Source organism: Pterocles gutturalis, unplaced genomic scaffold (genome assembly GCF_000699245.1).
Source record: "Pterocles gutturalis isolate BGI_N339 unplaced genomic scaffold, ASM69924v1 scaffold38761, whole genome shotgun sequence".
In the NCBI taxonomy this organism is placed as follows: Eukaryota; Metazoa; Chordata; class Aves; order Pterocliformes; family Pteroclidae; genus Pterocles; species Pterocles gutturalis.
The window spans coordinates 40262-62541 of NW_010106954.1; the positions used below are offsets into that span (position 1 = coordinate 40262).

The following is a 22280-nucleotide window of genomic DNA, read 5'->3' on the forward strand; positions in this document are numbered from 1 at the left end:
TCCCGTGCGAGGACAGGCTGAGAGAGTTGGGGGTGTGCAGCCTGGAGAAGAGAAGGCTCCGGGGAGACCTTCCAGCACCTTCCAGTGCTGAAAGGGGGCTACAGGAGAGATGGGGGGGCTCTGGATCAGGGGGTGCAGGGACAGGACGAGGGGGAACGGCTTTAAACTGAAAGAGGGGAGATTTAGACTGGAGATTAGTAAGAAATGTTTTCCTGTGCGGGGGGTGAGGCAGTGGCCCAGGGTTCCCAGAGAAGCTGTGGATGCCCCATCCCTGGAGGGGTTCAAGGCCAGGCTGGATGAGGCTTTGGGCAACCTGGGCTGGTGGGAGGTGTCCCTGCCCATGGCAGGGGGTGGGATTGGATGGGCTTTAAGGTCCCTTCCCACCCAAACCAGTCTATGACTCTGTGATCCAGTGTCCCTGCTCCACAGGGATGGTCTTTATCTTGCACTGGTGCCAGGGTGATCCCATGGCCAAAGTGCCTGTTGGCAGATGGAGCGCTTTAGAGCACCTTGTCCAGTTTGTGCACACTGAGACTTCTCTGCAGTGTGAACCAAAGCATGGTAAGAGGGGATGAGGAGATTGATTACGAAAGAATGCTCTCGATCCAACAGAAGACTTTAATGTGGACTAATCCTGTAGCAGCTTTCTCTTTAAAAACTGTGCCCATGCATAAGATATTTTATGCATATCCAGCATATACTCTAGAGCAGCGTGCTCTTACTTTCCTAGAAATTTTGTTAGAACACGAAACCTTAACTGAGACTTGGTTCTGTGAGTTCCCTGATATAGGAGAAAGCCTCACCAGCTGCCTGCTGAATGGTGCGTATTGAACTCCTTGAGGCAGAAGATGAGGTTTCTTACTGCAATACAACAATGAAAACGCAGTAGTTGTATGCTGCAGTCGTCTTGCAGGCAAATGTGGGGTCATGGAGTCTTTCAATGAAGAGTTGTGACATGTAGTCGGAAGATACATTAGCTGTTCATTTCCTTTTTTTAAAGGTCTTGTAAATGTACCGAAAATGTATTCTTTGTTTTGAACTAAGACAGTTCTGTGTGTCAGTTTAGGCGATAGTATATAAATTTATTCTGGTGACAGCTCTGCGATGGGTTGTTCCAAAGAAGGCAAAGGGGCTGAGTCCCTAGAAGAGCTCCAGATGTTACTGATTTTTTTCTTGTTATTAGCAATTACTCCCTTGGAATTGTCTAGCAGTTTTTCTTCTTAATAACGAACTGTGGAAGAGTCAGCAGAATCATGACCAACCAGATCATGAAACTTGGCAGTGGTAAGAGAATGTACAAGCTTAAAAAGAGGAAACGTTTCCAACAAATGCTGATTTGGATTTTCTCATTTTTCTTGTTTCATAAAGAAGGATTTTTTCCTGCAGTGTTTGTACTGAAGCAATGCTGGTTGTATCCTCAGAAACTGCAATATTCCTTTAAATGTAATTTTATTGTGTAAGATACCGCTCCATCCCCAAAGTCATATTTTATATTTTAAACTGTTTGTCTTTTAAGATGTATTTATTGCCATGTTTGTTTAACTTGGTTATCTCCTTCATCAATCTATTTCTTTCGAACTTAAAGCTGCTGCTCTTTGTTTTCAGTATAGAAAGCTGCTTCCCTGGGGATGTATAGTCCAGGGCTTGTCTCTGTAATGGGACTATTTGTTTTCTTTGCCCCTTGCAGTTGCCTGCTGTAACATTTGTAGTATGTGTTAAGTAATCCTTGAGGTAACATTTTTATTATGTCATAAAAAGTGCGTGGCAAATATATAATAACTCATGGAATTTGTTTGTTTAAAATGGAAGGATAATTTATTGAGTGTGTTACATGAGACCTGCTCCCCCTTATTAGAGCTGTAGAAGTGCAGCTTATTTAGAAGTATGTTCTATTGAGAAAAACCACGATCTCTGACATGCATAGAAAGTTTGAGCATGGTTGGGTAGAAATGACATCATAGTTTATGTACTCAATAAAAATTTAATTAAGTCATTACAGAAGTTGCAGTCATCATTTAACCCTCTGATTTCTTATGTTTAGTTCTTTTTTTAAACATTCAGTAATAACCAGTCTCCAAATCTTGATAGCCTATAAAATATCTGCATGAATTTTAATAGTTTATATTAATGGAAAAATATGAATAACTGACATTAAAGGAATTTTCCTTGTCTTTGCACTATATGTGTTTCTATAAAAATCAGCAGATGAAAAAAGATAGTGCTTTAACGGCAGATATTTGAACTGGAGATTAGCTAGCATGGCAAGAACTAATTTGAATTTTGATAGAAAAGCTGTTGCGTAATTACCAAGGTGAGTACTCTTAAGGATACTAAGGGAGTATTTAGGACATGTGGTTCACGCTGTCATAAGTAGTGAGATTTTTAGATAAGTGAGTTTTCACAGCTTTTCTTCATCCTTCTGAGAAGCTGTACAACAAAGAGAGCGGTGCTGATTCCGTAGCAGAACTGCTGTCCTACCTGTATTCCTGTTTGCAGTTTCTTTTTTGTAAAACCTGTCTCCAGGGTGCAGTCTCATAAGTGTTCTGCTAGTGTGCAGGTATGAAAATAGTGGTCTTTGTCATCTATACTTACATTGTGTGTGAGATCTCTAGAAAAGAAATGCTCCGTATCTTTGATCTCTCATGAAAGTCCATATAAAGAAGAAGCTTTACCAACTGAAATATAGCTTAGCCCTCCGGAAAGGAGCTATTTATTAAATCATTGTGTTGATAGAAGTAAAAGGTACAGGCAAAAGGAAGAGACAGTTTGTATGAGGGAGATGCACGCGAGGAATTTCAGCCATCACCCTGGACCCAGCAGTTCATCCCTTTCGGTTCCGTCTTAAGCTCCCCTGGGGTCAGTTCTGCCAGCCAAAGGGGGCTTGGGCCAAACCAGGGAATATGTAAGCAACTGTTAAATTCAGTTAAAAGTCAGTTTGGAGCTTGGACTGAGTGACACAGCACGGGGGGAAGCAGCTGGATCATCACAAACTCTGAAAGAAATGTAGTCATTGTCAAAAACCAGTAAGTCTGAGCTTCTAGGGAGATGCTGTAGGAGCAGAATTCATGTGGTTCCTGATTGAGTCAATAGTGACAAGAAAGGGAGCGGTGGTGGGGATGGTGCCTCTAGCTTCAGCGTTACAGTACTTCTACTGGAATAGCACATCCCCATGCTTTAAAAAAAAAAGTTGAAAAACCTACAAGTTTCTGAAAGACCTGTGTGAATGAATGAAGGTCTGGAAAACCTGGTTAATAGCTAAAATTCAGAGGAGCCTTCATTATCTTAGCCTGTGCTGCCACTGCAAGGACAGCCTTGCCTTCACTCCTTCCCCAGCTGCATTTTTTCCTCCGCTTCTGTTGCCATGTGTCAGTGCTGTTGGCTGAGAATTTTTCTGCCGTTCATATGTTTGAGTAACACTGACTTTCATTTCTGCACAGCATTAACGGAGCTGTATGCATGGTGTTCTGAAACGTTGGACTAGCGTTGTTCCTTACAGCCCATCCGAACCTTCGTGGCCGAGGCACGGTTTCTTCTTTGCCTACTTAGAGTGAAACTGAGCGGATTTTCTGATGACCTCCCTCTTTAAAGGCTATACAGATGGTTTTCTGGTTTCTTTTTCAGATTAATTCTGTTGTTCTAAAGCAAGATATGAGAAGTATGGTAGAAAATTTCTATGCAGCTCTCTTTGGATACGATGAGGTAAGAAGAATGCTTTCAGAGAATGTGCAAGAACAAATAGGCCATCGGATTCACGAGCGCTCCATGAGTGCTCCAGATGCGTAAAACATTTGCTATACTTATCTTTGGAAAAATGTTACGTTATGGAAGCAGACTTCTTAGTTATTGCCATCATCTTATGCCTTTAGTTAATGCTGTTAAGAAAAAAGAAAGCACACAGCATATTCATTTAAACCATGGGTCGTGGAAGGAGGGATGTTCTTTGCACGGCTTGACCATCAATAAATCATTTCCTCCCTCCGCATCCCGTTGTACTCGGCTATCCTGTGAAAGCAAAGAGGGAATCTGTAGGGAGTCTGTGTGAGAGGGTGCTTATAGGGAGTGTCTAACAATATGGGGAGGCAAAAAGCACCACAGCACAAGTGTCTGCGGGACTTTCAAGAAGAAAATACGCTTACATCATCTCTTTTAGTAGTTGTGTTTTTTGCTCTAGGGGGTGTTGCTCTTCAGGTACTCTTCTTATTCACATGGTGATATTTTTTGCATGGTGATTTGCATTATTAATATCTTGTAAATGGAAACGTTGTGGAGTTGTGGACAGTGTTACGCATTCAAGTCTTTAATCTAGTTTTAAGTATAGCCAGGATGTGTCTGTCTGTGGGTTTTTTTTTTCCTTTTCTCTTTTTGTCAACACTCTTTGGAAACAAAATGTCTAGTTAAATTAAAAACAAATGTTGACCTTTTTTATTTTTAACTGAATATTTTAAGTCCTCCCTTTGGCAAACATGTCAGCAGAAGACAGGAGTTACGAGACTGTGGTGATAACACCACATAATCTAAAAAGACAATAAAAGTGGGAGATAAAGTAGACAAAAAGCACTCGGGGATGTGGTTCTTGTATAAGCCAAATTTAATATTAGATTTAACTGAAAAAATGAGAGAGTTCTTGATGATAAGTTCTCTCTCATTTAGAATGAAAAATAGAAAAGCAAAGCAAAATAGCAAAGTCCTGACTACATTTCTGCAGCATTGCATTGAATGTCCTTTAATTTTTCTTTTTCCAAGTGTTGTGGGCTTCACACAGGTCTGTGAGGTGGTGCTGTCTGCTCTGTAAGGCCAAAATTTTTATGGTCAAGATTTCATAACATAGAAATGCAATTATCGACTCCTAGATTAGGAATACCCTGACCCTTTTTTTTTTTTTTCCAAATTAACTTGCCAGAATGTTTGTTACAGGCTTCTCTGTAAATGAATTTAAGGCCAGGGCTGTTCTTCCACTCTGGGAAGGAGCGATGTTGGTGCCTCATATGTACAGTCCATAGCTGCTGTGGGCTTGGAGACAGCCAGTATTGTCAGTTGCCAAGTAGAGTAACGTGGTTGTCTTGTGTTCAGACCCTCTTCTTGTGCAGTTTTTAATCCCCCTCTGTGCTTCCTTTAGGGAATCTTGTCTGATGATCATGTTCTGGCAGCAGCTCTTTGGAGAAACCTTTTTAACAGGAACTGTGAGGACCCTCGGCATCTGGAGTTACTCGTAGAATATGTGCGCAAACAGGTACACTACAGCTCATAGCGCGGCTCCTCTGTGTTCTCTCCTTTAGAATATGGAATATTTTATTTTTATTGCTTGCATACTGTGCAGCTCAGTTCTCAAATATAACTGATTTTTATATTCAGTGATTGTTTTTAAGGAGAAAAAGGTAAAAACATAAAAACTGGCTGATATCGCAGCTTGATGAAAAATGGCTGCAGAGGAGTTCACAGAATATTGAAAGCAATCCTGCTCATCTTCTTCTGAACCTCTGCTGTGGAGGGGCTTGACAAAATGGGACAGAAGCGGGCTGCAGCTCATTGTAGAATTAGAATTGATGTTGTGGAGTTGGGATCCTCTTCATAATGACATAGTGCACAGAGCTTGAAAGTCTCATAGTGATCTTTGTGGGAAAGAAGTGAAAGGTTTTGTTTTCCAGAATTATTTCTGTTTCTTTCAGTTATTCCCTGGAGGAAACAACATGAAGTAGCGTTTGTCCCCTCAAGTCTTAGGAGGTTCGTGAACCAGGTTTCTAGGAAATGTTGGTAGGATGTAGTCCAGCTGGGTACCAGAGACAGAGGAGGGGTGAGAGCGGCGCTGGAGGAAGAGTGCAGGCTGTTGGGCGGAGAACTGAAGACCAGAAGCTCCCCAACAGCATTCTCTGTGATGTTTCCAATACTATTTTCAGGACCAGGTAGAGATTTGGAGAGACAGTATTTCAGTGCACACCTGAGCAAATGGTATGGGAAGTAAAGGGCTGAACTTTGTAAGGGACTGAGGATGCTTTTGGAATGCTGCAGGGCTCCTCAAGAGGGACAAACTTTAATGCTTAAGGTTGCTGGTGCTTAACATCGGTGAGGCTGTAGGAAGGTTTAAAACTGCAGATTGGCAGGGAGCAAACACCTCTAGAAAGTATGTCATTTGGGACAGTTTGCTGCCAAGTGGGGAATTTGTGACACTTCTGTGTATTGACACAGAGGACAGGGCAGAAGCTGTCAGCGGTTGAATAGGATGCGGTGAGGACACAGATAAATGTGGCACAATGGGGAAGAATCAGCACAGCTTCTGTGGCCAACAGGTCGTTCCTGCAGACAACTCCAAAGTGGTGCACTCCAGAAAAACACTCCCAGCTTTACATATGTATTGATGAGCTCTGAACTGGCTGTTACCACACAGGAATGAGTCCTTGAGATTATTCATTGTGTTATCAAAATGTCAGCTCAGCACCCTGTAGTGTTTTAAAAAAGTAAAACAAAAACTACTAGGGAAGGAATAGAGAATAAAATAGCATTGTCATGCCACTTTTCAAATCCATGGTACCCTGGTGATCTTGAGTAATGTGTATGGTTTGGGTTCTGAGTGTCAAGAAAGATAAAAACCAAACTGGAGAAGGCTCAGAGGAGAGCAGTAAGGATGACATGAAACAGCTCCTTTAGTAGAATGAGTAGAATCTCCTGCCTGAAAAACAGCTGAGAGAGGATATGAGACAGCTCTGGGAAATCTTGAAGGCACAGGAAAGGTGAGCAAGGAAAGTCTGTTCACTGATACAGGAACACGGGGACCTAACGTTGCCACGGGTTGTTTGGGATGCTGCAGGTGCACGTGGGTTCCAAAGCCCTTGGCAAGGTTTATGGAGGAGAAATCTGTCCAAGGCTGTTAAATCCACAACAACCAGTTCAGGCTCAAAATCCCCGAACTAACAAATTTTGGGAGGGAGGGAAAATAAACAAGGAAAATAACATTGTGTGCATGCATTGTACTTAACTCCTCCTGGGGAAGCTGCTGTTGGTGACTGGCAGAAGCAGGATGTTGTGCTTCGGTGGCTCTTCGGTTTGCTCCTCTGTGGCTGTTGGTATGTTCTTTCCTTTGTTGAGAAACTCCTTGTCAAATTGTCTTTTGTTTCCAGTAAACATTGTGTAGGAGGTCTTTCCCACAATTTCTGGCTGCTCCTGTCTCTAACAGTGGCTATTAGTGGATGCCAGAGAAGAATGCAGTAACAGGGCAGGCATGTGTGCTATTTCCCTGGTCAGCTCTCCTAGCAACCTGTGTTCACAGACTTCCTGAGCCTGAGGTGGTGGTTTTGTCTTCTACTGACCCACGATGGACTTCCTCCCCTCCCCGTGTTTAGTCTCCTGTGGCAGCAAGTTAACCCGATGTTGTGTGGCAAGAGGTTTTAAAATTGTGCTTATATTGCACCTTAAAATTTTGTTTGATCCCAGTTTTTTTTTTATTGCAGGAATGAGTGTTCATTCCACGTTCATCTCCTCCAGCTCATGTGCTTTTATATTCTAAATCTCAGGTGTTCCCTGCGGATCAGGCTTTTCTCTACAGTGAAAAGCCGCGGTCTGTGTGAAACCACTGTTATGAGAGCGCTCCACGTAGGTGATGGTACTCGCAGTGTGTCATCTGAATTAACTGCCGTGAAGATGAAATGACTCATGGTGGCTTTGCGTGGCTCCTCTTTGTCCTGTTCCCAAACTTTCAGAGCACGCATTAGCTAAGGTGTTAGTAGTCCTTACGCAGTTAGCTCCAGTGGATCTGCAGATACTTATCTCCTAGCCTTTCCATCACGCTTCAGGAGTCCTAAATTATCTTTTTAGGTCTACCTCACCTCACCCAAATGGCAAAGCATACTGGAATCTCCTTGTTGTGCTTTCTTTCCGGAAAGCAAGGCGTTTGCTTAGCTCTTGAGGAACTGGGATGGGTGATGGGACACCTTGCGCTAACGTCCTGTCCTTGCAGGTGCAGCACCTGGACGCGCTGAGCGGGGAGGACCTGCTGCTGACGGGCGAGGTGAGCTGGCGGCCGCTGGTGGAGAGCAACGCCCGCAGCATCCTCAAGCCACTTTCCCCTGTTTACAATGACGAAGGACTCTGAGAGGGCCGGCGCCTGACGTTTTTATCAATTTGTCAGATCAGCTTGGGAAGCACGCCTGAAATTGAACTGGGCTGAGGCTGTGAGGTCAGGGAGGAAAATCTGCTGTTGAAAAGAAAATATTTAATTAGATATTCTATCCGTGGTGACTCAGTAGCAAATTGGACAGCTGTACTCTTATGAATGTTCACCCGCAAATAAATGCTAGTTGGTTTGAGAACCTCTGCCCTTTTTATGGCACCGAGTGGTCCTTGCTGACAAATTGAAAGATCTGCCTTCTGTCTTTAGGAGACCAGGTATTTTATCATGACTTAGTTATCTCAAGAAGACATTTCTGTCCTTTGCCTCCTTTGGAGGGCTGCTATGTAGAGACACAACGGTGTTCCTGTGCTCACTGTGTGGTTGTGGATGCAAATCTGAGCTTTGTGTATTAGATGTTAATGTATTTTAAATGCCTGATATCAAGATGGAATGGTCCATTTTGGCTTTAGTGGAGTTAAGAATTGCTTGAACAGATTCTGAAGGGTTTTCTGTGAAAATCCTTTTTAGGAACACTCTGCTCTCTGTTGCACAAAGTAGGAGGATGCAAAGAGTAATGCCCAGTCCCCAGTAATCCTCTGTGACTCCAGTCATCTTAATGAGAATCAAGTCCAAAACGTGGCTGAGCTGTCACTAAAAGCTGCCTCAGAGTACTTGGTATTTCAGTCTGCCTTGCTGATTTCCATATTCTTTTTAGAGTGTGGTCTAAGAGTTTCTTTATGAAAAGCACATCCCTGTTTCTGTCCATGGCTCTTCATGGGACAGGACTATGCTGTCCTCCATCCCCCAAAGCAGTGCTCCAGGGCTTCTTAACGAGACCGATCAACCCCAGTGACAACTTGCTGTGGCTGTGCAGGCAAACTACACCAACACTGTAATCACAGGAGCGAGAGCTCTGCGGGTTGAATCGGCAGAGGCTGAGGTGCACTCTGTAGGCGGATGGTTCACTAGGGTATATCCAGGTCAGTGACAAAACCAGTTTTCATTTCTCTCCTGTCAAAATCCTAGTCAATAATAAATGTCAGCCTGGGTAAAATTGGTGTGTGTGTGTTTTCTGTGCCGTGCTTGTTTTGCTAAGAATAAACACTATAATATCAGGACTTATTTCTGATACAAATATTAAACAAAAGTCAAAGGTGATAATCCTTAATTTGTGAATCCTTAATCTGGTGAAAGTGTGACTGTGCCTGGCTGTGACTGTTCTTCCTTCTGAAGTTGCTTTCTTCATATTGTGTGTTTTGGGGGATATTTGACATCCCTTCTCTCTGTAAAGAGCAGTGGGATGCAGAATATAGGCTCTCAAACACTGGCTTGCATTTTTTTTTTAATCTTCTCTTAGGGAGCCTTCTGCGTATAAAAAAGGTATTTTGTTATTTTTTTTCCAAGGCGAACTTCCTCAGTTTAACTTGTTATAAAATGAGTCATGTAAAGAAACCCTCTATGTGTGAGGTGTATCCCTTCTCTGTGAAAACATTACAGACCAAACAACTTGCTTGCAGTTTATTTAAGATGCTTTTGTTGAAAGCTGAGCTAAGCAGAGAAACCTCTTATGTGTGAAGTATTATACAGTGTGTGTGAGATAATAACACCTTGTAATTCATTACAGCTGGCTTCTATTTACATAAAAGAAGGCTGAGCTGTGTAGGAATTTGCTGATTAATTTATTTTTAATGAGAGTGAAGTATACCAAGTACCAAAATAAACTTTACTTTGTGTATCTTACTGCTCCTGAAATAGGTGGAAAAATTAATGGTAGATATTTTGGCTCAAAGCTACGTACATTAATTCATATACAAAACAGTCATTTAAACTTTAACCCCTTTCCTGCTATGTAATTTAAACCTGGACTCGTGTTATCCATGCCATGGGAACACGGCACTGGGCATACCCACCATCCAGCCTGGTGCTGAGTGCAAGTCAGAGATCATGCGTAGCGTCTGTGCTGCTGATGCTGTGACGCCGGCAAGCTGCTGGAATCCATGGGACCGCTGGTCTGGAGATGACAATGCCTCTGGTACTCTGAACGTGGGACAGCCACAAGGTCAAAATCGAACCCTTTCCCGTGTTTGTGGGCAGGAGGCTCCAGCAATCGTGGTGCCAGACTGTGGGCATTGGCATCTGCTTTTGCACTTTTTATTAATATGAGAATAAAAACCTATAATTGTGGCTCTCTGCTTGTTCCATGCCTTCAGCCACCCTGCTGCTGCAGAGCTGAGCCAGCACTCAGGGGTGTTTTGGACAGAAGTGTGCGGGGTCTGTTAAGAGAATAAGGCAGAAACTGTCTATGGATTAAGAGGGGAATCTGTTAGAGAGGAAAATACACTGGAGGCTACGTAGGACAAGAGAAGACTTTGCTTCCCAGCCATTCCAACCAGGAGATGGGATTTGATGTAGAATATGACCCCTCTTCCCCTGGAGAGGTGCATGCCAATAGGCTAGGAACATGCCATTGCCCATATCTTCTATATAAGAAATCTTTACAACCAGAATTGAGAGTCCATGTGAGACTGGAAATCCATTTCCAGTACCAAAATCTGCACCTTGCAAGCATTACAGCAGCAAATGCTCAGCAGTTGAAAGTGATTCCTGTGTACAGTACTGTTTAACCAAACATTGTAAAGCCCATTTTTCCCCATTTTCCAGGTTTTACAGAGGGGATGATTGAAGGTGTTTTGCTTGTGGACAGTTCTTTGTTTATGCTACTGGGTTTTTGCAAGTGGTCTCAGAGCATTGGCTTGGGAACGTTTACTGCATTTTAAGTGAATGTATGTATGCACATTTCTTCTGGAAGGGGCTAGGTTGGGCGCTTTATCATCCACCCTCATCTGCCAGTGTTGCCCATGACCATAGTTGGTGAGCGATATCCCCTGTCCTTGTCCCAACCCATGAGGTTTAACCTTTTTTCTTCTGCTTCTCCTCCCCATCCCCCTGGGTGAGTGGCTGCATGGTGCTCAGCTGCCAGCTGGGCTTAAACCACACCAGACCCACTCTCAGTTTTCCACACTCCAAAACGCTGCAGAGAAATTCAAATCAACATCGACCTGGTGCAGTCGACTTGAGGCATTTCTGTGGGACGAGTTTAATCCTGAGCACGTGGCAAAGGTCGTCTGCATCCCCGAGTTGTGCTGAAGTACTGCTTGAGCAGTTGGAGCAGCCTGCTGATCCCCTCCACAGGTATGCCGAGCAGTTCATTGCCTGTCTTGAGCTCCAGAACGGGACTGTGTGTGCTTTCTTCCAGGAAGATGAAAATACCAGCACTGGGAGTCGGAAATGTTTCTTTTAATACCCAGCAATTACCGAGTGTCTTTTGAACTCTTCTGCTACCAGAGTTGTGCCATGCGTGTAGCGGTCATCTGGTGTGACAGTTCCCAGCTCCTCAGGCGCCAGTGCAGGTGTTTGGGTTTGGTCTCAGCCTAGGACATGGGGTATTTTTGGATGATGCTGGTGGCAGCTGATTTCTTAGTAGCCTCCCCCCTGCAGAGGCTCCTGCCCTCCCCGTCTGCCTCCTCACGTTTGCCCCGCTTTGTCCCATCTCTGTTGTCTTCTTGTATAATAAACTCTAAGCAAGACTTTTTTATTCTTTCCTCTACAAGATGCTGTGCCCTGTTCTTTCTGCTGCACAGCGCTGCGCGGGGCTTGCCTGGACCTTTGGTGTCCTAAGGCTGGACTAACACCTCTCCCTGCAGCCTGGGTGCTGGTACTTCTGCCACTCCATGGCATGCCTCAGGGAGCAGTATCTCCATCTTTTGGGCGTGGAGCGTCTGCACAGCCTGGCCCTCGGCGCCGTCTGTCCTTTCCTGAAGGTCTGAGAAGTCAAGGAAAGGGCAGAAGCCTGGGAAAGTTGGCGAGGACACAGGAAAGCCCCTGAGGCTCAGCCTGGGAGAGCAGCAGGCGCTGGTGCTGGGCTGGTGCAGGATCCACCTCTCTACCCGCTCAGGGAGCATCACCCGCGGGTGCTGTGGGCTGCCTGGCCTCCTGCACGGTTATGGGGCAGTTGCATATTAATAGACTCATGATCCTTCCCAGACTCCTCTGGTGAGATATTTTTTAAGCTCTGGCCCTTCTTCAGGTGCTCAGGGCTGTCCTGTGCCGCCTCCGTGTGTTCTGAAGCTGCTGAACATGCCGAGGGAGTGCTTGTTTTGCTCACAGTCATTCAAAAGCTCTCTCTGCTCGTCTCTGGGACAGGAGAGGCGGCTGGGCCCCGTCCTTCCGCTGGGAATGCAGAGCAGGTGCTCCCCCAAGCACGATTCCACCTTCTGCTGTTACCGGTCAGTGGCTGCTCCAGATGCGACGTGCTGGGAGCAGCCAGGGAGTTTAGGGCAAGTGGCAGTAGATCTGCGCGCGGGACCTGGGCCAGACCAGTGTAAGCAATCGTGTGCAGGAACCAGAGATATCTCCTGTCCTGCTCTTACTGTTCTGTGCAGGTATGTTCGTGGAGGAGGACCCTGCAACTTGTTGCTGTGGCTGGATCCTGCGGGTGCTACTGCAGCTCTCCCAGGAGGCAGGAGCTCCTCCGTGCATATTTAGGAACCCGGGAGTCTTGCACGTGCAAAGCCTTCATTAACATAACACGTCACTGGCTAAAAGATGGAGCTGGGCTCATTCATTCCTCATCCCACCTGCCAGCCTCCTGGGCTGCCCCACATCCTGTCAAAGCCAGGCATCTTCTGAGGACTTGCTCATTGTCCCACATCCTTCCCCTCGTACCCTCTTCCTGCCGGTAACTAGGCTCGTTGATGTTACAATGCCCGGTTCTGATTCTGTGTGTTTCCTTTGGAAGGAGAGAAGGAAGAGGTGTCTGGAAGTGGTTTTCCACACGTTGGGTGCAGGGCAGCAGCCAGGGAAGGGGCACGCTGTGGCCCTTCTCGTGACAGCTGTGAATCGGCACCCTCAGGGCTGGGCCTCGAAGGGCCACCAGACCGACTCCATGGCCACACGTTTGCTTCCTGACATGGCACAGGGGTGGTGGGGAACCCTGAGTCCAACCAGAAAGAACCTGTGTGCCAGGTACAGCACGGAGCAGGGAGCCAGCGCAGGAGGTGGGGTGTGAGCCCTCCCTGCTGTCACTAGCCGTCAGATCCATCACTTGGCCTCCAGCTGGGAACTGGTGTCCAGTGCCCTCCTCCAGCTGAGGGGATGCAGAGCTGTCTGTCCCCTGATTGGGAAGGGTCTTCATGTAGGAATGGAAAAAATGAAACAAGGAATTTGTGTCCAGCTCCTGTGTTTAGAAGAATGTTTCTGTAATGCCAGGGTCAGGAACCTCAGTCACAAGGAGGTGACCTTGCCCTGCTCTGTCTGGGAGGTCGGTGCTGGCACAGATCTTGGTGCAGTAACTGAAACTGGGACTTTTCTCATCCAGCTGCGCTTGCTGTCTGCATCTGGCCAGAGGATTCTGCACAGTGGAACATTGCTGTGCTTCCAGAAATGCCTGGAGACAGGGTGTTTGAGCACCAGGACGTTTTGTGGTGGAAGGTGTGGATTTCAGTCTGAAATGAAGAGAGAGAGGGGGGAAAAAGCAAATCTGGCTTCTCGTGTTCCCGAGTGAGCGCTCTCCAAGGACTGTATGATCGTGAAACAAGTTGGCAGGCGCCCTTCCACTGGTGCTTGAAGAGGAAGCAGCGGGTACGTTGTGTGGAAAGCCCAGGCAAGGTGTTTGTGTCTGGTGAGCTCCAAGAACATCTGCGGTGGGACCCAGGAATGGCGCCTAGCCTGACACTTGGACCGGACTGAGCTCAGGTATCAGCCAGAGGAGGGCTGCCTGCAGACGTGGACTTGGTGTGTGTGTTTAGCCAGAGGGGATTTTCCCCTTGTCTTTCTCTTTTGATTGCAGAAGGTGCGTACGCAATAATTCCAGATAAGATCCTTGCTTTTAGGTGGCAGAAACTGGCTGATGCGATTCCCACATCCTGTGTTGGCCAATGGGCCTGTGGAGTGCCCGACACTCATCTCTGCGGCACACAGCAGGGACGGGACACCTCTCCTCTCACCTGAGACATCTGCGGGGTAAACCTCTGCCCCTGGCTTGCGCAGCCTGCGCTCGGCTCCTCGCTGCGGGGAGATGAGCTCCTCCGCGGCACAATTCACCGGTCCTGCTCCAGGTGTCTGCTGCAGGGCGAGGTAACCAGCTCCCTGGAGATCTCCTGCCTCTCCCCACCACCGCTGAAGAAGCCCAGCCTGAAGAGCTCGGCTGGAGATGTTTACACCGTGCGTGTGTTCACGTGCTGAGGTCCGTGAGAAGTTACGGGAGGGAGAGGAGAGCATTACCAAACCCCGGCGGGAATCCCTTCACAGAATCAGCAGCAGTTGTTTCTCTGGCAGAAAACACGCATTTGATGACTTTTTAAAAATTCACACTCTTTTCAGCTCTTCAGGAAGGTAAAAAGTAGGGTGATGTGACCCTTCTTTTACGTCACCACCACGGTGACGTTCTCCCCCTGGCAGAGCAGCTCCAGAACAGGGCCCATCACGTTGCAGCCCCTTCCCTTTGGTTTTTTCCCCAAACTTCCTCACATTGCGTTTGGCTGTTCACCTCGCAGTTTAAGTTAATGTTACTCTTTAAGCTGCTCCAACACTTCTTTGAACCTGTAACACTTCTGTGCCAGCAGCGTTGTTATAGTTTTGTCCCCTATCTGTTGTGCTGGCTCTGCCCCTGCTCTGCATCGCAGCACGGCTCTGGCACCCAACTGGAATTTCCTGATGGAATGTTCCTTCGCTTCTGTTCTCGCCGTTTGCACAGTCCTGGTAAGAGTTCCTTCTGACTTCAGGGCTCTAAAGACCAGACAGCTCATCTAAACGAGTCACCCTGCTCCAGCTGCAGTCCATGGAGAGTGACAGTCCCTTGGGGACATGATTCATCCCAGCTGACTTAGAACTCGGCGTGTGAGTGTGCTGGTTCACACCTGGGCATGGCTCTGGCTCTCTGTTGGCCAGAGCCTGGTGATTAGAGAGCAGACATCCAGCTTTTGGACAACTTAATTTAGCCTGGATGAATTCAATCTGCAGGGTTTTTGTAGCTCGTAGATAAAAGGCTAGCTGATGAGATCCGGTTCCCCATCCCCTGCTTAGCCTCCGTGGAGTGCAGTAGCTCCGGGGCGAGTGAGCTGAGTGGGGTGGGGGAGGTCTGCCGGGCAGTCTGGGGGCTCCTCTGTGCCTCCTGTGCACAATTTTTCCTGTTCTGCGTTGTGTTCTGGGTGGTGGGTTCCTAACACAGTGGTTTAAATCCCATATTAGTGTCTACTTGTATTGTTTCTCCAAAAATAGCTCCATGACGCTTTTGGGAAGCTGGCGTTGACTAATCCCAAAGTACCCAGCACGTGGATGGTATCGTCACTCACATGCCACCAGACTCCCCAGTTGGAATGTCCCTTCCTTGAAGGGTTTCCAGGGAGATGCTAAAAGACCACATGAGCTATTGCTCTTGTCGCCTGTGGTAGCTACAGAGCTGAGCTGGGGTCAGATTCCTTCTGTGCTTCGAGCCACAGTGACCCTGTGATACCGAAGCTGGTGCTTTGGCGGCTCTTCCGGGTGCCGGTCCAGCAGAGCCCAGGCTGCCGAGGAATGCTAAGGAGGACCCTGAGCTCTGGTTCAGGGATGAATTAACTTTCTGGGCCAAGTCTGATTACCCACTTGGGGTATTTGTGTTTCATTATAACTGACACTGAGAAGCGTGTTTGATTTGGAACAAATTTCAAGCAGGAACAAGTTTCAGCATCTGCATTTCCACTCTGAGCACAATGAGGGACAAAACAGGTTCGAGCCTGCTTGGCCAAGGGTGGGGACCGCTCGGCGGGGAAGGGGAGGGCAGTGCATGAATCAGTTACAAGGAAAGGGAAGGAGCAGCTTGAAGAGCTGATCTTCCTCCCCTGGCAGAAGGGACACTCTAAGCACCGAGTACCAGGTGCGCGTCTGAGGAAGGCAAGTGAGGGAGCCGGGGAAAGGCAGCTCCTCCCCGGAGTGGGCGGCCGTACCTGGTGATTAACTCCCAAGCGGAGGAGTGGAGCTCATGCTGAGTCCTGAAGGAACCTGCTGGGAGGAGCTCAGGAGTGCAAGAGGGCCAGAAAAGACCCGGAGTTGGACAGAGGACTAATCCAGATGGAGAGCCACTTCTTAGCACCAACAGCTCCGGTCATGTTCAACTACCTGGCAGTAGAGGTGAGACCCCAGTTCCACCGCGGCTATGGGGGCCAGCAAGGGGTGTCTGGGCCACTGAACACCCGCCTGGAGCAGCTGAAGAAGCCGTGGTGGAGGGAGCCCAGCCCGCTGGTGCTCCAGCACAGTGAGACAGCCAGGCTTGCCATCGACGCCTTTCTGGAGCAGGGGGAACGCGGCTACCTGAGCGCCATCGCTGAGGAGCGGGAGCTGCCTTTTCTTTCCACCCTGGACATGGAATACATGAGCCAGCAGAGAAACCAAAGCTTTCCAGATCCCCGTGCAATGAAGGACAAAGAGGCTGACCCTGGCGATGCAGACACTGGAGACAGGGCCTCCCTCAACTCTGAACTAACGTCTGGCACCTACTTTCCGCTCATGTCTGATGTGCACCCTCCAGAACTGGAGCTGGGGTGGCCAGGGACGCCGCTCTTCACCACCTCTGGCCAGACTCAAGCCACTGTGATTTTCCAAAGAAACAAAGCTAACAGCATTAAGGATTTGCTCCGGTCTCTGATCAGCCGGGCACGAACGGTATGTATAGAGCTGTGTCCCTGCAGTGGGGTCTTGTGCCACGGCACCCGAGTCCTGGTGGCTGGTCCTGCAGCTGGCCAGCACACGCTCCAGGCTGCTGCTGCTCTCCAGACTCTGCCATGATGTGATTGCTTGTTCTCTGGCACATCTGTAACTGTTCCCTGCTCCTTTCCTTTCCTGTAATTTCTTTCCGCCTGGGATTTCGTGTCATGCAGGCAGTGCCCTTCAAGGCACTCCACGGCTGTATTTTGGGTGTGCAGGGCACAGTCCCAAAGCCTGGAGCAGTGAGCGGCGGTGGCCGGGTGTGCAGCCTCGGCGCTGAGCTGTCCTCTGCCCCAGCCAGCCCTCCTGCCCTCGCCAGGGAGCCTGCACAGCCAGGGCTGTCCTCAGCACCTGGGCGTCACCGTCACGTTCAGCGGGACACGAGGATACCGCTGGTGAGTTGCTGCGGGAGAACGTAGGAACTGAGTAAACTTTGTGGGACGGCAAATCCCTGCCTGTGGTTTGAAGTAGGTTAGAATACATCATCCTGGCTTCTAGACTTGATGTCTCTGCCTCTCTGAGGATGAGTAAGATCAGCCCGTTCTGCCCCGTCGCACAGTTTCTGCTGGGTAGAGATTGCCAACCCTCAGACGTAATAAAAACTGGGTGACTACAATACCTGCCTACCAAGTGCAATCCCGGCATTAGTTTATTCCGGGAATTATGCTCCTTGTTTCTTTTTTCCTTTGCCACTGTACCGTGTGCTAAAGCAGCAGCTCGGACAGCTGCCTCTCTGACATTTTTCAACTTTCATTGTCTTTGTTGTCTTCATGGTTCTTTTCATCTGTTCCACGTTAATCTTCTTTCGCAGTATTTCTTTTCAATAATGTGGCGATATTGAGGAAACTCTTAGTGCAAAGTTCACTTTTAACCAGGCAGCTTCTAGGCAGTTTCTCTTATCACTCCAGTAGTTTCTTATTTAACGCCACAGTCACTCCTTCCATTCATTGCTGCCTAGTGCAGAAAGCGGCAGAGAAAGCTTTGTTAAACCTGGACTGCGTGAAGAACATAAGCCGTGTCCAGGCAGCCTGAGCTGTTATCTTCCGTCACCGCAGAGCTGAGCAACGTTGTCCCCAGCAGATGACACTGGGGCCAGGCAGCAGCTCAGCTTGCTGTGCAGCACCGTAACACCACCAAAGGGCCACAGAACATTGACACTGGGGCCTGATAGGAGGTAAATAGGGATCTTTTTGTCTTTTGCCCAGAAGAAGGCTGTTTTGCCAGGTAAGCTGCTGCTCAGTTGGAAGCAGCCGTTGCTTAACGCCTGAACTCCTATTGCACCTTTGTAGGCAAACACGGGAAGTTTTGTCCAGGAAGTAAGTGACAAAAAGCTTTGTTTGTCCTTGCAGGCAGCTGACTTATGATATCGTAAATGATCTGAAAAGTCCGGTGACACCCTACATCACCTTCAGCAATGGGGATTAAGACATAGTCATGGCAGAATGCACAAAGTAAATGACTACCAAGCAATGTCCCCTTGTCACTTAGCACGTGTCCCGGATCTCTGACAATATTATGATCCTTTAAACCACATGAAAAACATCTGGCTGCTTTCTCAGTTCTCAGGAACTTCTCTATAGCTGCAGGGAGGTTGCCCGGGCAGCAGCTGCTTTATTGTACTTTGAGTATATTTTGAGCTGTTTACTTTTTTTACTTGGCTTGAAAAAGCACTGACCATCTTCAGCCCTTATTGTTCAAGCTGGGGATATTCACGCAGTGTTTTTGCCTGGGTATGAAACGTGAGAATGAGTTTTCAACCACCTTATTGGTTTATTACTGGTGTTTTACTGGCTTCTAGGTTGGCAGCTCTTGCCAGTGCTGCCCATGATCAGCCCTGTGGTTGATGGCAGTTCCAGCTAATTCACAACCCCCATTACACATCTTTAAGTAGTTACTGAGCCATTTTGCTCATCAAACCATCCAAAAGGATGATACCTCTCTGTCTTTTAAGGACAGAAGAGCAACCAGAGGTAAAAACATCTTTTCCTTCAGGTGCCAGTAGCAGCTGTGCTGAGAACCGCTTACTTTTTTTGCTTTTCAGCTGCTGTTTCTGCATTTCAACTATTTTCTCCACGAGACTTTAAGTTCGTGTCATACATCCCTCCTTCGGAGTGTTTCTCCCCCGTGTGCTTGCACCTAACAAAGAAGGGGGATACAGTGCTGGTGAGATGTGGGGAACATGTTGAGATCCCTGAATGCTTTTCCTGGGTCCTGTAGACAGGAGGATGTGTGTCTTGAAATGTTGTTTGCTGTTCTCTCCTGTGGAGTCATACACAACAACATCAGCTGACGTGTTTTGCAAGAGCGTATTTGTACTGACAAATCAGCAAAACGGGCATTTGTTTTATTGGTACCTTTTGCTGGTGCGGTTTGTCTTTCTACTTTGCTGTATTTAACCAGCTGTCTTTGAAGATGTATTTTCAGATTGGAGCTTTTCTCTTTGCAGACATAAGAAGATGCAGCGCAGCCACACCTTAGCTTTCATTTGATAATGCTATTACAATTTCATTTTTGTTGGATGAGCTCCAATTTATTTGGAACTGTCCGTGCTTCTTTTTTCGCCCCTCTTGTACAACTCTGACACTGGCTGCGTGTCTGCATGTACGTGCGGTGGCAGAAGGGTCCCTGATGGTCCCCCAGAGAAGCAATCTATCACTTCAAATGGCACCACGACGGTAATGACCAAAACCACACTGCTATTGGCAAATACCAGTCAAACCAGCTGTGCTGGTTAGAAACCAGACAGATGGCAGCCCCAGTGGGGTGCTGGTAAGTGCTGTAATTCCCTAAGTGATGACTGCAGTAATTGCTGAATTGAGAGTTTCCAGAAGTGGATTTAGAAATGTCATGATTTAACCCTACAATGGCAAGGTGTGAATTTTCCAGAGCTGGTGCGGCAGCTGTGTCTTTGCAATGTCCTGACCTGCCAAGGCTGTGCCATGGGCTGGGAGGCTGTGATCAGCACGGCGAGGAGCAGGGATGCTCTGAGCCAGCCCCAGCCTTGCAGCTCCCGCCACGGAAACCGAGGGGCTGGAGGCACTGGATGTATGTTGCTTGGGTTTGTAAAGCCAGGTGGGCTGAAATGCTCAAGGCTTTAAAATGTGAGAAATGAGTTGTCAGGAGCCTGAATTGCAGATGGCATCTAACTTCCACTGCTTTATACAACTGTTGGAACTTATCTTTGAGGCTTTAGACCTCACTTTTGTGACAATATGTTCTTAGGAGGCTTTAAGGGGAAGACTTCCAGGGTCTTCTTCCCCCAAAACTTCTTGGCTTTGAGGTTGAGCTGATGTTCTAAGAGCTGCCTGCTTTGTGTACCGAGAGGCAATGGTGACAGTTGTCTGGTGGCACCCATGCTTAGAATGAGCCACCCCACCATGGGCGCCCGCATCTCCACCACGCGAGGCTGTGGCAGGGCACAACCTCCGCTCTCCCCGCTGTAGACTGCAGCGCACGTGGGGCTGCCAGCCTTGCCTGACATCAGCCGTGGGTGCTTGCCAGGAGCAGCTCTGCCTAAATCCCTCCTGGGAAGGGATCGCACGTGGGGAGGCTGTGAAGAGAGCCGTAGCCTGTTCTACCTCCTGATGCCAAGCGAAGACCCACTTTGGAAAACATGAGTCGGACTCTCATGCCGGCTCCACCCGCCTTGCACAAGCTGGTGTCCCGCTGCCTGGGGCGCTTGCTCCCGCGCTGATGCCGGAGCTCTGCCGCGCTGATGCCGGAGCTCTGCCACGAGGCTGCCAGGCGATGCGAGTCTGCCTGGCAGCCAGCTGCACCCAGCCCAGGGCTCCGGGTGCCACAGGTGACTCTGTGCCACACGCTGCCATGTGCGGCCGTGCTGCTGCCCGCTCAGCCCCGTCCCTCACACGGGGATCGCTGCAGACTGACAGTGCTGATTCTGGGCAAGCAACAGCCCCAAACTCTGCCAAAGCCTGTGAGCACTGGTCGAGACGTGGTGTGGGCTTGCTGTGCACACTGGGCACGAGCAGCATCAGCCTCTTTTGACTCCATCACGGTGACTTCCCAAGCCAAGTTTGGATTGCCTCCAGGGCCAAGCCTGCCTCAGACCTAAGCTTGAGTTGAGCTGGAATATGGTGAGGCAAGTGTGGCTGAGAGGGAATTTCCTGAGGCCTTACACAAGCAAGGTTTGGGCTCTAGTTTTTTCTTGGTGCTTCCCCATTAGAAGGTGGGTGGCCCATCAAAGTCATTTGTCTAAATCGCCTTTGGTCTTTGGGTGACGGCCGGTGTGGAAAGCCATGGGGAAGCCCTGTTTCATTGTGGGGGTCTCAGCGGTACCTAACGCTGATAGCCCAGCAGCAGCATTAATTTGGGAAGTTGAAGATGCATTCAGAGCTCTTCCAGGGCTGACTCTGCTGTCCATGGGCACGTTTCAGGAGGGGAGAAGAGTTTGCCAGAGCCTCGTAAGGCTGGAGTGCTGCCAGCAGGGAAAGGGAAGGGATCCTTCCCACACACCTTACTCTACAGTTTTGTCTAGTCATCCCTAGGATGTAATCTTGGAACAAGGACATGTACATACTTGATCAAGATACCTTCTCCCTTACCTGGCAGTGTGTCCTTCCTGAAAAAAATGTTACTTCTTTATAGTAATATGCTGGTCATCCATGGAGTCACTCACACCGAGTGAATAATGACTTTGGTCAGTCTCAGCTCCTCTGCTCACATGCTGTATTTCTGGCATATTGGCTTAAGGCAACACATACTTGTTGCATCAGTGATAGTCAGAGTTTGTGCACACGCATTACCCTTTCAGCGATTTCTTTCTGTGAATGACAGATGAGACAGGAGGTAGCTGGGTGGGGAACAACTTCATAATTATTAAAAATTATTTTATCTGCCGTGGTGGGGTAAGGGCTGTTAAACACAAAGGTCCAGAAGCAATCTCCACTCATGTGCCCGCAGACACTCAGTAACTCAGGAGGTTTGAATACTTAACTCATAGTTTAAGGCACAATTCACTTGGGCATGAGATTTCAACAGTCTCTTGTTTTTTCCCCCTCCCCACCACCTCTTCTCTCCTGGCTAGGTGATAGCGATTGTGATGGACCTGTTCACAGACATGGAAATACTGTGTGACCTGCTGGAGGCCTCAAGCAGACGGCACGTCCCTGTTTACCTGATCCTGGATGAAGAGTACTTGAAGCATTTTGTGGAAATGTGCAATAAAATGGCTCTTACTCAGGACAGCTTCCCAGTAAGTTTTCAGTCACACACCTCGAATCGATAAACCATGTTCCCTTTGTTCTGTTCCCTCTGCCTGGCTCCCTTCTCCCGCTGTCCCAGGCTAACAGACCATGCCTGCTTGGTCTAGGAAATCGAGATCTGTCTGCAAGCACAGGGGAAGGAGTGGAGGAGCCTTCTAGTCCCATATCTTGATGTTTTGTGGTCCTCATTTCAGTTTCGCACACAAGAAGTGTGA

The 22280-nt window shown here is 48.0% G+C and overlaps 2 protein-coding genes across 2 annotated transcripts in view; both read left to right on the forward strand.

Moving 5' to 3' along the window:
- LOC104472322 (ubiquinol-cytochrome-c reductase complex assembly factor 1) overlaps positions 1 to 8083 on the forward strand; it is a gene marked incomplete at its 5' end in the record, with an annotated part of 45148 nt that extends 37065 nt beyond the window's left edge. The window contains 3 exons of the mRNA XM_010087940.1: positions 3622 to 3699; positions 5117 to 5230; positions 7949 to 8083. Of these exons, the coding sequence (XP_010086242.1) occupies positions 3622 to 3699; positions 5117 to 5230; positions 7949 to 8083 (327 nt within the window). The remainder of the gene's footprint in view (positions 1 to 3621; positions 3700 to 5116; positions 5231 to 7948) is intronic.
- Positions 8084 to 16134: 8051 nt separating this feature from the next.
- FAM83C (family with sequence similarity 83, member C) lies at positions 16135 to 22055 on the forward strand (the record flags this gene model as incomplete). The annotated part of the gene is made up of 2 exons (XM_010087942.1): positions 16135 to 16801; positions 21888 to 22055. Coding segments are annotated over exons 1-2 (759 nt in total), but the record flags the coding sequence as incomplete, so codon positions are not given.
- Between the last annotated feature and the right edge of the window lie 225 nt (positions 22056 to 22280).